At 42.0% G+C, this 14,828-nt stretch overlaps 1 protein-coding gene across 1 annotated transcript in view; it reads left to right on the forward strand.

Moving 5' to 3' along the window:
* The window catches only part of FMN2 (formin 2), a 350,878-nt gene that overhangs the window by 111,494 nt on the left and 224,556 nt on the right, over nt 1-14,828 (forward strand). The window contains exon 4 of the mRNA XM_068983086.1: nt 4,563-4,618. Coding sequence (XP_068839187.1) covers nt 4,563-4,618 — 56 coding nt within the window. The remainder of the gene's footprint in view (nt 1-4,562; nt 4,619-14,828) is intronic.

Genomic DNA, 14,828 nt, shown 5'->3' on the forward strand with positions numbered 1-14,828 from the left:
CTCTAGTTGTGGCCCTGGGGCTTCTCCCTGCAGTGGCTTCTCTTGTTGTGGAGCATGGGCTCTAGGCACTCCGGCTTCAGTCGTTGCAGCTTGTGGACTTATCCCTTGGAATGTGGAATCTTCCTGAATCAGGGATTGAACTCCTGTCCCCAGCATTAGCAAGTGGATTCTTAACCACTGAAACACCAGGGAAGTCCAGGTCCATTATCTTTCCTTAAAAATGTGAAGGGTCAAGAGATTGAACAGAGGACTGATTTTAGAAAGGCAATTTTGGCACAGAAAATCCTGGAGGAAAATATGGAAGGATAGCTGGTAGAAACATGACAAACTTTTTGTATAGGAATCCTAAAACCTGTGTTTACTTGCTGGCCAAAAGAATGGTAATCCACCTTGGCTCCAAAAAGATATCAGAGCAGCTTATGAATGTGTGAGGTGTACAAAAAGATGATAGAAGGAAATAGATTAGATTGAAAGGAATTGAGTGTAGCACTGAGGTGAACCAGCATGCTGAAATGACTTTCAGAAGGACTTGCAGTTTTTAAAGATGGTTGACATTTATCCCGCAAGTTTAAGGTAGAAAGGGAAGTGGGAACACAGCTGGATAATGCCCTGTGTCTGTGAGAGGAAAAGCAATAATCTCAGAAGGACAACTCTTCTGTCCTTTAGTATCCAAAAGAAGTATTTCTACGGCTTCTAAATAAAGGAGCTTCTGTGGGATGAAATTTAGTGTGAGGTGCATTCTCAACTCATTTCCAGGTTTTTCCTGATGCTTTAATCCATGTTCACTTGAGGAAAAGCATAGATTCTGTAAGGGGCCCGGGGGGGTTTGATGATGTTTATCTCTCAACCTGCCACCTGACTCAGGAATAAAATGCTCTCAAGCAGATCAACCATGTCTCCTGGAGATGATTCTTCATGTTCAGTTTTATTTTGTTTTTTTTTTAATCAGCTCTCATTTTCCCCTCATATATGCAGGCTGATGCCTCTCCGTGGACATCCTTTGTTGGCAACGAGGGTCAGATCCAGACTATTAAATAATCAAATAAGCAGAATACAGGGTTGACCCCTTTTAGGGAAATTACATTTTTAACCCCATCTTCATTTGTGTAAGGACATGGGATACCAGAGTAGAGACATCTACCATTGGTTAGGCTGCTAATCATAAGTCATGGTATTTAAATGAAATTTAATGAATTTTCTTTCAATTAAATTGATTAATTTTGAGTCAAATTGATCACTAAAGAAGCTGTAATTTAGTAATTTTATATAAGCACATTTTTCATTAAAATGTAAAAGCTTTGAGAGACTGCTTATTCATTTTCAGAAGGTGTATTTTCTGTATTTTGAAGGGTATCTGATTTATGCTCCATTCCTAGCAGAGGGGCATACCCTACCCTTTTCCTTCCTGTCCTCTCGACAAATGTAAACCTCATCCTGGTGTGTTTCGTTTTGTAAGTCACTGGCTTATTTGTGATGATAAAGAGATCATTTTTGAAGCATATTTGGAATTGTGGAGTGCCCAGAAATTTTGTGAAGTTTTTGTTTCTTTTTTTTTAAATGGAGCATTTAAATTTTTGTCAGGAATGTTCTTTCTCCCACTCTACTTCAGACAGTAATGTTTTCTTAAAACCAGTCTAGTTTCTTAGACTTCTAGTTGGATGGCTTCACTGACTCAAAGGATGTGAGTTTGAGTAAGCTCCGGGAGTTGGGGATGGACAGGGAAGCCTGGCATGCTGCAGTCCATGGGGTGGCAAAGAGTCAGACATGACTGAGTGGCTGAACTGAACTAAACTGAATTTCTTAATCCTTAGGAAGGGTGGGTGGAGGAGTTGGCAGTTTGAGATGTGCTCTTGAGAGCTCTCCCTGGGTCACTCTGAAAACACCTGTCCTGATGATGAAGAGGGACTGTCTGCGGGTGCAGGGCTGACAGAAGTCAGTTCTGAAAAGCTCCCCGGTTCTGGGAGGAGGGGTGGGAGGCCAGTGCCCTGGTAGTTCACACGAGGGGTCCACACTCTGAGGATACTGGAACCCGGTGGGTTTCTCCCCGACCTGCCCACAGGGTCCTGACCGGCCTGGTGCTCAGAGGCCCGTCACTGGGCACAGCCCAGCCTGTGTTGTCCCTCGGTGGGCAGCCCTTTGTGAGTTTTCATGCTTCTTTTTGCTCTTTTGCTTCCCCTTCCTTCTTTTTCCTTCTTACTCTCTCCTGTTTTCTCTCTCCTCGACATTTGTTTTTCTTCTCTTGATTATTCTCATTTGTTTCCCCCTTACTTTGTAGTTATTCTGTACATTTCTTTCACCTTAAAATCTTGACCCTCTAGAACTCCTGTGCTCCAGCTTATGATCTTGAAGAGAATATTTTGACGTGTAAATTTCTCCCAGGCGTCATAACACACTGATTCAAGGAGGTGGTGAAAGAGGTGAGGGGGAGAGGATGAACTCAGTTCAGATCAAAGTTCAAATGTAGGTGTTCAAAACAGTGGAATATTGATAACACTCTCTAGTTCTTTGTTTTGGTGAGGTGGTGACATTCTTTTTACCGTCAGAATCCAGAGGTTTGCTTTTTGGAGCAGGTCATGTGGCATAGGACTATTTTTTTAAAAAAACTGGGAAACACTGTATGTGTCTTTAAGGGAAAGGGCTGTTTGTGACCCCCCTGGAGACCCTGTGGGCTCTGCCTGCATCGCCTGCATAGACAGACAAGGAAGAGAAAACGTCCTCATTTCTACAAAGCCCCAGGGTCTTGCCTCAAGTCTCTTGTGTTTCGGAGGATTTGAAGATGACTAAAACCAGCAGAAAACCAGTGTTTTAGAGCCTGGATTTGCTTTAACACTAACTGTCCTTGCTATGATGTTAAAGATCTTTCTTCAAAAATGGCCAGCTCTTGTGTTGAGTTCAAAATAGAGCTCTGTCAGTATGAGACAAATCTTTTGATGAACTTCGTGAAGTATCGTATTTGGGCAAACACTTGTGTGTTAAAGCTGCTTGTTCGTATCGTTGCCACAGTGATACCTGTTGGTGAGTGATCACGCCATGCTGTTCTCAGTGATTCTGTTCTGACAGACGTACCCTGAGCTTAGGGGCAGCCCTCGCAACAGCATGGCGACCTGTGCCCTGCCCAGCGCCTGCTCTCCTGGGGCTCCCACTTTGCTTCCATCGTTTTGTCATTCCTTGGTCTCACCCTTCACCCCTCCCACAACACTCAACAAATATTTTACACATCTACTGTGTGTCAGGCACTGTTCTAGGTGCTGGGGAGTCAGTAAGGAAAAGAATATACAAAGTGTCTGTCTTCATAGAGTTTGATTTAGTCAAGTAAGTTAGAGAAATAAGTCAGCAAACAAGTGAATTCTATAGCATTTTGTTTAAGGATCCACTTTGTGGAGAGAGCAACAGGGAATGGGGTGCTCCATGGAGCAAGGAGAGGGAGGGTGTGTGTGCAGAGATCCCTACGCACCCAGATCCCCTGGAGGGGACAGGACTGTGTGCACAGGGCAGCAGGAAGGCTGGTGTGGCCAGTGTGTGCTTGGCAGGTGGGGACGGCACAGAGGTCGGGGCGGCGGGAGAGGAGAAGGTCGAAAGAGGCTCGTGGGGCCCAGGTGGAGACCATGCTTTAATCCAAGTGAAATGAACTTTCAATGAAGGTTAACAATACGTTGTATGATTTAAACCATGAATGCCTTTTACTTTTTCTGTGCATTGTCACACACGTGAACTAAAATGCTGTTAAATTAGTAAAGTCTGAGGTATCCCCCAGAGTGACTTCTGTGTGTTGTCAGGCATCTGGTCTGTGTGCCAGTCTGGGATGGGGAGCAGTGGGACAGTGGGGAGACAGACTCATCTTTGTCTCCCTACCAGCTGTGTCTGGGCCTCAGTTCTTCACTGAGATGCAAGGATGAACAGGAGAAGTCGTTCTCAGACTCCTATCCACGATTGCTGGTAGTTCCTGGAGGCTCTCTTATGTCTTTATTTTTGTGAGCGTCACAGAAAGCATCCCTTAGCTTAAAAAACAGAAGGATATGTAGCCTTGGCTATCCCTTAGGTTTTCCAGCATGAAGAAGCTGCAGTCCCATAGATTCTGTCTCAGATGGCCATCAGTCAGTGCCTCTTAGCGAGGGCACATTATCTCCCGTTAAAAGGGCAAGGTCAGCTGTCAACAGTCAGATAAGGTGCCCAAGACCCCGTCCTTCCAGGCTAGGGAGTTGGCTTCCATCACTGTACAGACTTAAGAGAATAATATGAGCAGTGACTGTCTTAGCAGATACTTCCTGGCACAAAATAGAAACTAGCTATTGAGATAAGTAATCATGACTGATGTGTAAAGAAGGGCATAGTGCTAATCTAATTTTAAAAATACCTAATGACATGAGTGTGTCATCTTGCGTGTTATATGTACTGAAAAGTGGTCTTGTCCTCATAGCATGTAAGTATAGCTGGAAAGTAGCCTGGGTGTTTGGGTGCTTATTGTGGTTGAAGGTATATTGTAGTTAGTTTCATTTTCTGATCAAAGAAATGGGAAAATCTGCTCTTTAACATATTGCCTGTCTTCTTCCTTTTCAACCCAGACTCTCAATCTGCTGTTTTAGAAACTCCGAAAAAGTGTTCAGATGCTGCTCAGCAGGTAAGAAGACTTAATTAGGCTGTGGGATCCTTTTCTCTCCTGTTTGTCTGCCTTATCTTCCATTTGCCCAGCCATCCAGGCCACCCGTATTTCTCAGCCTGCAGGGGACTCCAGGCAGGTGGGTGGGTGTTTTCTTCCATTCAGACTTGGCCAAGGAAATCAGCCTTGAAGTGGCTCTGGGCACAAGCTCCTCAGAACCTGTATCATTCCACATCCGGCCAGAGAGCTGGGCTACAACTGCTGGCTCCACTAAGAAACAGTGGCCATTCGGGTGTCATGTGGAAATGTGCTTGGTTGAACTAATAGTCATATGGATATGATTTTTTTTTAATGTCAAGAGCTTTTTGAAAATCAAATTATATTCTTAAGTTGATTCGGTGAATGAAACATTAGTTATTGTCTGTTTAATTTCCATGGAAACTTTCTTCTTCTGTTACTAAAGAAGTCAAATCTAATGTCTTCTTTTTCTTGCACCAAAATGCACTTCCTACAAAAATAAGAAACGTTTGTATGGAATAGTAATTGGGGTTAGAAGTTGTTCTTTTGGATATAAAATCATTTTAAAAATTTGTTTATATATTTTCCAACTATAATTTGAAAATAACTTAGTATTAGAAATTATGAGCATGAAGCATATTCTCTGGAGGGGAGTCTAAGTAGAAAATTAGATGGCTCTTGCCCAGGTTCCAGGCCCAGGTCAATTTCTGGTTAGTGATGGCATACTATCTGGGATATGGTGTTCTTCTCTGTAAAAATCAAAGAATCTGATGATTTTTGAGAACTTTTCCAAATATAAATTGACTCCTCTTTTCAGAAAAAGCAGCCCTGCAGCATACATGGAAGTTTGCTCCTGCTGGAGGAGAAATGGAGATATAAATTGGTTGAGAATTTCATTTTATAAATCCTCTGGTGCTTTTCAGAAATAGAGCTAGACAGGTCACTATTGTAAGAGTAAATATACTCTTAAGAATAATGTCATAAAGCAGATTTTCCCAGCTTCTTTTTTTTTTTTTAAGAGCAGAGACCTCTGTCAGGCTGGGGTACTTGGAGAGGTCTGGTGGACTCAGCTGGAAGTTCATTACCTTGTAGTTGTTCAGTCACTAAGTTGTGTCCAAATCTTTGTGACCCCATGGACTGCAGCATGCCAGGCTTCCCTGTCCTTCTCTATCTCCTGGAGTTTGCTCAAATTCATGTCCATTGAGTCAGTGATGCTATGTAAGTTTAGTGATTAGCCAAGAGTGAATACAGTGAAGAGAAGTAAAAAGAAATAATCAGAAAAATGTGTGCCCTCAAAATATTTCATTATTCTTGCAGCAGTTTTTTGTCATGACTAAGTTGTAATTTGAGACAATATGTTAGATTTTTCTAGTTCTTATCTAGTTCAGGGTGCATAGTATTGAACTCTCTGTGACATTGGTAATCCCAAAGAAAACCTGAACAAAAAGTATTCTACACTATCAACACATACAACATTGCTCTGTGTATTAAGATTTCATATAGAATAATATAAGGTAGATATTCATGTGTGTATATAAAATTATAGTGATTTTCCATTTTTCTTGAGCTTTGAACCAATAGTATGTGGAAAACCTGATAAACTGGGTAATTTTAAAACACCTGATGTTATAGCCTGGGAACTCATAAGCAAAACAGACTAATTTGAATTTCATACCTTCTCATTTCCTTGTTACCAATGAAGTATCTCGAAACTGGAAAATGCAATAAATTAATTGGGAGGCAGTTGAAGCCAAGCACTCAGTAATGACATCATTTACTCTTGGAGTCACTGGCTGTTTGTCATTAGTTTACTTGAGGACGGATTTTTTTTTGAGATGATATGTGTCTGTTTCATAAAACCTGAAATAACAGCCCTAAGAGGGATGTGGGAAACTAGAAACCTGTGTACTGTGCACCTGTTATTTTACTGTATTATCTTAGGCAATTCTTATAATAACCCTTTAAAGGCATTTTCATTAATTCATATTTAACTGATAGGGAAATGACATTTATAGAAATTAACTTGCTTTAGGTCAAAAATTGATAAAGGGTAAGAGTCATGATTTGAACAAGAGGTTTGACTTTGTACCTCATGTTCTCTCCAGTATGATAAAATCTAGACTTTTACACATGTAATTTTCCTATGGCTATTTAATACCGTCTCATGCCAGAATCATCCAATGATGAGGTGAGAAATTTATGTTATCCTATTTATACCTTACATAAGAGTCTGATGTCAAGATTTGTTTTAAAAGCTTAGATTGAAGCTGACTGGATCAAAGATACATGTTTAACTTTCTGCTAAATTGTGTCCATTTCTCAAAACTTTAGTGCCTCACTACTCTTGAAAAACGTGCAGCTCTGTCTTTTGTGTAACGCGCCTTGCTTCTAGTTACTAGACAGCAGTCTGTCTGTCTGTCAGCTGCCCTTGCAGAGGAAGTGAGAGGCTTCTGGCCGGTTTGCCCTGTGACTGATGGACGTGATGAACGCAGAGGTTTGGTCCCTCTGTGGAGGTGATGTGGCTGGTGCGTTCACTCTGTTCTCTTCAGGCACCTGTTCTCTCCATTCAAGCGCTCTGGAGTACACTGAATTAGTTTTGACTTTTTCTCTCCCTGTACTTAATAATTCTGAGAACTCCATATCCCTAGACAAGGCCCATGATTCCTAATGCCTCTTCTTGCTGGGAGGGGTGGAAGGTGCAGGAGTTGTCTGTGCACATGGAGAGAGACCCACTGCTACCCTCCAGTGCTGTCACCCAAGGCCCATGGGTTAGGAAGTTTTAAAACAAAGCTACTTTCTTTAGACTTCACTTATTGATTGCTATTGCTGAGTCACTTCAGTCGTGTCCGACTCTGTGTGACCCCATAGACAGCAGCCCACCAGGCTCCCCCATCCCTGGGATCCTCCAGGCAAGAACACTGGAGTGGGTTGCCATTTCTTTCTCCAATGCATGAAAGTGAAAAGTGAAAGTGAAGTCACTCAGTCATGTCCGACTTAGCGACTCCATGGACTGCAGCCTACCAGGCTCCTCCATCCATGGGATTTTCCAGGCAAGAGTACTGGAGTGGGTTGCCATTGCCTTCTCCATCACTTATTGATTATTTGAATTCAAATAATACGATTTGAGGGGCTTCCCTTGTAGCTCAGTTGGTAAAGAATCTGCCTGCAATGCAGGAGACCTGGGTTTGACTCCTGGGTTGGGAAGATCCCCTGGAGGATGAAATGGCAACCCACTCCAGTATTCTTGCCTGGAGAATCCCATGGAGAGAGGAGCCTGGTGGGCTACAGTGCACGGGGTCTCAAGAGTCTAACATGATTTAGTGACTAAACCACCAATATGATTTGAAAGCTGCCCTAGCTAAAGACTTATGTCATAAGACAGAAACAGGACTGTCTGTATTCTGTATGTCTTTTTATTCTTTGGCATTTGAAATGCTATTTAAACTGTAAATTCATTTACATGCTACAATATGTAAATAGCCAAATGTCAATTATAGTCTCTAAAAATGTTTACTCCTATGTTAAAGATTAATTTATGGTAGTTCAATTGGTTACTGCCCAGTTTTTAGCTTATTTTTTGCTTTTGAAGTTACATATAAAATATGTGCTTCAAAGCATTGTCCTAAGACTCTCAACATCTTTCTGATGTAAATGGACTAGCTGAAAGGTAAATAGAATAAAATTTGACCTTTGAAAATTCTAGCTTTGGATAGACATCAAGAAATTGAAAGTTGGGTCTTCCTACACAATATGGTATTTATTGAGAACAGTCACATCTGTTACAGAGTGTTAGATAATGAAAAAATTAAACAAATTAGTACTCTGTTACCCTTTACATTGTATGCAAATAAATTCTCAAAGGTCAGGAAAATGTGTACGATTTGAACTCAGTCCAGTTTTAATTTCCTTTGAAATTGGCTTAAAACTTTTCCCCCAGGATCCTGCTTTGATCAGTCCTCTCAGTGCCCAATTGGATTGCAAACTTAATTGAGGAACTGAGTATTCTTTTCTATTGGTTCTCCTTTGAGAATATCCTTTATAGTGCTCTTTATACAATGACTGCTCGTACAGTTTATTGTTAGTTTCAGATACATGTTTATTTAGAGGCACATCAAGGGAACACATGTGATGAAGTAATGTAGCCTGGTTGATGGTGCTTGAGGGGTTACTCACCTGCGTTATGACATAGACAAGTTCAGAGAGTAATAGAAGACTTGGTCAGATCAAAGAAAGGGGTAAGGGATGTGATTTTGAAGGAATAGTGATGGAGACATGAAAACAAGCAACTTGAATTGCATAAGAGAGAGTGACTTAGACATATTAAGGAGTTGGGGAAAAGTGCATTCCTTTTAAACTCTAAGGCAATAAGTGACGTGAAGTCACATGTTAATTACAGACCTACAAAACAACAATTTACAAGACAGGTAAACAACCACAGTGGAGACCAGAGTAAGAAAACGAGGGGTTCAAGGGGAGACAGAAAGAGGTGGTTGTGGTCTAGAAACATAGGCTGTTCTTCCTTGAAGTTTACCTCAGACTCTGAATGTTCTTAGGTGGATTATCAACACATTGGTGCAGTGACTCTGGGGGTGGTGGTGGGGGGTGGGTAGGGGTCGTTGGGAAGGGGGAGACACAGTCATCCCCCTGTGGAAGCATGGGAAATGGGTGCTGTTTTGGCAAGGTGTTCCCCATTATGTGTTAAGTGGAAGACAGAATTCTTCTGGAAAGTACGTTTTCATTTTATGGAAACTCCCCCTAACTCAGAGGAAACAAATTAGACATTTTAGTTTTAGAGATTAAAAAAAAAAGGAGAAACTGTTCCCACAGTTTTAAGAGTGAAAAGCAGCAGGCATCTGGAAAACAGTTACAATTTGAGGTGTGAATGTGCAAAAAGCCGTAGAGCTCACATACCGTTTTTACTCTTCTCTTGGAAGCTTCCCATGTAGCTCAGTCAATAAAGCATCTGCCTGCAATGCTGGAGGCCTGCGTTCAATTCCTGAGTTGGAAGTTTCCCTGGAGAAGAAATGACAACCCACTCCAGTGTTCTTGCCTGGAGAGTCCCATGGACAAAGGAACCTGGTGGGCTACAGTTCATGAGATCACAAGTCAGACACGACTTAGCACTATCTTTCTGGGGCAGTAGGACTTGGAGGTGAAATGAAGTTGTGTCCTTAACCTACTGAGCTTTTCCTCTGCTTGTTCAGTTGCTAAGTCATGTCTGATTCTTTATGACCCAGGGACTGCAGCACACCAGGCTTCCCTGTCCTTCACTACCTCCTGTAGTTTGATCAAGACTTATGTCCATTGAGTCAATGATGCCATCCAGCTATCTCATCCTCTGTGGTCCACCTCTCTTCCTGCCCTCAATCTTTCTCAGGATCAAAGTCTTTTCCAATGAGTTGGTGTTTGGCATCAGGTGGCCAAAGTACTGGAGCTTCAGCTTCAGCATCAGTCCTTCTAAGAGTCAGTTCAGTTCAGTCACTCAGTCATTTCTGACTCTTTACGACCCTATGGACTGCAGCGCGCAAGGCTTTCCTGTCCATCACTAACTCCCGGACCTTGCTCAAACTCATGTCCATTGAGTCGGTGATGCCATCTAACCACCTCATCCTCTGTCATCCCCTTCTCCTCCCACCTTCAATCTTTCCCAGCATCAAGGTCTTTTCTAATGACTAGTTCTTCACATCAAGTGGTCAAAGTATCGGAGCTTCAGCATCAGTCCTTCCAGTGAATATTTAGGACTGATTTCCTTTAGGATGGGCTGGTTGGATCTCCTTGAAACCCAAGGGACTCTCAAGAGTCTTCTCCAGCACCACAGTTCAAAAGCATCAGTTCTTCAGTGCTCAGCTTTCCTTATGGTCCAGTGCTCACATCCATACATGACTACTGGAAAAATCATAGCTCTCACTAGACGGACCTTTGTTGGCAAAGTAATGTCTCTGCTTTTTAATATGCTATCTAGGTTGGTCATAGCTTTTCTTCCAAGGAGCAAGCATCTTTAATTTCCTGGCTGCAGTCACCATCTGCAGTGATTTTAGAGCCCAAGAAAATAAAGTCTGTCACTATTTCCATTGTTTCCCCATCTATTTGCCATGATATGATGGTACCAGATGCCATGATCTTAGTCTTTTAAATGTTGAGTTTTAAGCCAGCTTTTTCACACTTCTCTTTCACTTTCTTCAAGAAACTCTTTAGTTTTTCTTCTCCTTCATAAGGGTGGTGTCATCTGCATATCTGAGGTTACTGATATTTTTCTAAGCAATCTTGATTCCAGCTTGTGCTTCATTCAGCCTGGCAGTTCACATGATGTACTCTGCATATAAGCTAAATAAGTAGGGTGACAATATACACCCTTGACAATCGCCTTTCCCAATTTGAAACCAGTCCATTGCTCCATGTCCAGTTCTAACTGTTGCTTCTTGACCTGCCTACAGATTTCTCTGGAGGTAAGGTGGTCTGGTATTCCCATCTCTTTCAGAATTTTCCAGTTTATTGTGATCCACATAGTCAAAGGCTTTGGCATAGTCAATAAAGTAGAAGTATATGATTTTCTGGAACTCTCATGTTTTTTCTATGATCCAACGAATGTTGGCAATTTGATCTCTAGTTCCTCTGCCTTTTCTAAATCCAGCTTGAACATCTGGAATTTCTCGATTCATGTACTATTGAAGCCTAACTTGGAGAATTTTGAGCATTGCTAGCGTGTGAGATGAGTGCAATTGTGTGATAGTTTGAACATTCTTTGGCATTGCCTTTCTTTGGGATTGGAATAAAAACTGACCTTTTCCAGTCCTGTGGCCACTGCCGAGTTTTCCACATTTGCTGGCATATTGAGTGCAGCACTTTCACAGCATCATCTTTCAGGATTTGAAATAGCTCAACTGGAATTCCATCACCTCCACTAGCTTTGTTCATAGTAATGCTTTCTAAGGCCCATTTGACTTCACACTCCAGGATGCCTGGCTCCAGGTGAGAGATCATACCATCGTGGTTATCTGAGTCATTAAGATCTTTTTTGGTGTAGTTCTCCTATGTATTCTTGCCACCTCTTCTTAATATCTTTTGCTTCTGTTAGGTTCATACTGTTTCTGTCCTTTATTGTGCCCATCTTTGCATGAAATATTCCCTTGGTATCTGTAGTTTTGAAGAGATCTCCAATCTTTACCATTGATGACTCATGAGAGGGGCAAACAGATTGAGCAGCTGCTCTAAAGGGATAGCAGGTGATCAAAGTTAATAACTTACAAAGGATGTTTTTCCTTTACTGCACTATTGGTTGTCTGCTGATATACTATGTGTAAGGTATTTGTGGTCTTTGTTGAAGGAAATACAAGGAATTGTAAGGTCCTACGCTCTTCTGTAGATATGAAGTGATTTGCAAGATGTCAAGTGATTCTGCTAAGGTATTTAGTCTATGTTGTATTACAGAATTAGAAAAAAAAAAAAGTTAACCTACCGAGCTGTGCTTCTGAAATCTGAATGTACTCATGTATGCTCTCTGCTCATGGTGTCAGAGACAAGACTCAGACCTGAGTGACACGCAGGGCTTTCCCTTGCCATCTTCTGCCTTGAGCCCCATCACCCATTGTTTCCTAGATGTTCAGTTTGTTCTGACCTTAAAAAGACATCCTGAAAGCATTTTCTGAAAACTTTAGCATCCTTCATGTCTGTCTTTGATATCTTTCCTTCTTATGCCTACTGCCCCTTTTTAATTCACTGGATACATATTTCTTAATCTAAACTCATGTTAGACTTCACTCCCTCTTCTCTGTGTGCCCCGAGAGGCCTCCCTCCTGACTCCTTTGATGGCTCTGCTCTGGGACTCTGTACTTACCTTGCTCTCCCATAACTGTTGTATCATGTGCGTCTCATAGACAACTGTCCCCCTTAAAGCTAGACTCCTCCATTCTACCTGTCTCTCCAGTGTCTAACATAGTACCTGATATTTTGAGGCAGATCAGCACATGTTTGATAAACAAATAGGTATGTAGGGTCCACACTGTCAGGAGTAGAGGTGGTTGTTGGGGAGTGGTAGAAATTCTGTTTCTATTCACCCCAAGTGATGAGGATTGAGCTTTGAAACAGTTTTCCTATGCACAAATCCGTTACCTCACTTTTACCTGGGAAACGTCTGCAATGTATTCTGTTCTCTGTGCCTTAATTTCCTCTTCTACAAATAGGGAATAATGAGTCTCATAAAATTTTGTGAGATTTAAATGCACAAATGTAGCCTAAAAGAGCCCCTGGCACATAGGAGGCTCTCAAGATGTTAGCTGTTAGCTCAGCAGGTGGCATAGTGGTAAAGAATCTGCCTGCCAGTGCAGGAGATGCAGAAGACGTGGGTTCGATCCCTGATCTGGGAAGACCTCTTAGAGTAGGAAATCGCAACCCACTCTTGAATTATTGACTGGAAAATTTCATGGACAGGGGAGCCTGGCGGGCTACAGCCCATGGCATTTCATAGGGTAGTACACGACTGAGCGACAGAGAGCTGAGCCGAGCAAACACCCCTAAGCCATTCCACCAGACTTGCTGTGAGTGCTGTTCTTTGCAAGCTTAATTACTTTACAGGCTGAATAGGTGTCCATCCAGAAGGGTGGCTAGGAGGTGAGCAGTTTATTGCAGTATCATCAATGAAGGGAAACTATGATGAGATTGTTTTTCTTCTTTGCAGTAATTGGGACAGCTCAGGAATATTTTGCTTTAGAGTTATTGCAGGACCTTGCCACAAATCAAGTAATGAGAGAGAACATTCAGAAGATGTGAGAGAACCAAAGAGACTGTTTGTTTCCATTTTTTTCTGACCTGTTTCTTAAACACGCTGTTTAATACTTCCACTCTTGTTATTCACTAGTGACAGGTACTGTAACCTTTCCTCCAGTCAGATTATCAATTACTGCTCAGTTCAGTTCAGTTCAGTTGCTCAGTCATGTCCGATTCTTTGCGACCCCATGAATCCCAGCACTCCAGGCCTCCCTGTCCATTACCAACTCCCAGAGTTCACTCAAACTCATGTCCATCGAGTCAGTGATGCCATCCAGCCATCTCATCCTCTGTTGTCCCCTTCTCCTGCCCCCAATCCCTCTCAGCATCAGAGGCTTTTCGAATGAGTCAACTCTTTGCATGAGGTGGCCAAAGTATTGGAGATTCAGCTTTAGCATCAGTTCTTCCAATGCACACCCAGGGCTGATCTCCTTCAGAATGGACTGGTTGGATCTCCTTGCAGTCCAAGGGACTCTCAAGAGTCTTCTCCAACACCACAGTTCAAAAGCATCAATTCTTCAGCACTCAGCTTTCTTCACAGACCAACTCTCACATCCATACATGACCACTGGAAAAACCATAGCCTTTACTAGACAGATCTTGTTGCCAAAGTAATGTCTCTACTTTTCAATATGCTACCTAGGTTGGTCATAACTTTCCTGCCAAGGAGGAAGCATCTTTTAATTTCATGGCTGCAGTCACCATCTGCAGTGATTTTGGAGCCCCCAAAAATAAAGTCTGGCACTGTTTCCATTGTTTCCCCATCTATTTGCCATAAAGTGATGGGGCCAGATGCCATGATCTTCATTTTCTGAATGTTGAGCTTTAAGCCAACTTTTTCACTCTCCTCTTTCACTTTTATCAAGAGGCTTTTTAGTTCCTCTTCACTTTCTGCCATCAGGGTAGTGTCATCTGCATATCTGAGGTTATTGATATTTCTCCCGGCAATCTTGATTCCAGCTTGTGCTTCTTCCAGGCCAACGTTTCTCATGACGTACTCTGAATAGAAGTTAAATAAGCAGGATGACAATATAGAGCCTTGACATACTCCTTTTCCTATTTGGACCCAGTCTGTTGTTCCATGTCCAGTTCTAACTGTTGGTTCCTGACCTGCATACAGATTTCTCAAGAGGCAGGTCAGGTGGTCTGGTATTCCTTTCTCTTTCAGAATTTTCCACAGTTTATTGTGATCCACACAGTCAAAGGCTTTGGCATAGTCAATAAAGCAGAAATAGATGTTTTTCTGGAACTCTCTTGCTTTTTCCATGATCCAGCGGATTATGGCAATTTGATCTCTGGTTCCTCTGCCTTTTCTATAACCAGCTTGAACATCTGAAAGTTCACGGTTCACATATTGCTGAAGCCTGGCTTGGAGAATTTTGAGCATTACTTTACTAGCATGTGAAATGAGTGCAATTGTACGGTAGTTTGAGCATTCTTTGGCATTTCC

Source organism: Capricornis sumatraensis, chromosome 10, assembly GCF_032405125.1.
Source record: "Capricornis sumatraensis isolate serow.1 chromosome 10, serow.2, whole genome shotgun sequence".
Lineage (NCBI taxonomy): Eukaryota > Metazoa > Chordata > Mammalia > Artiodactyla > Bovidae > Capricornis > Capricornis sumatraensis.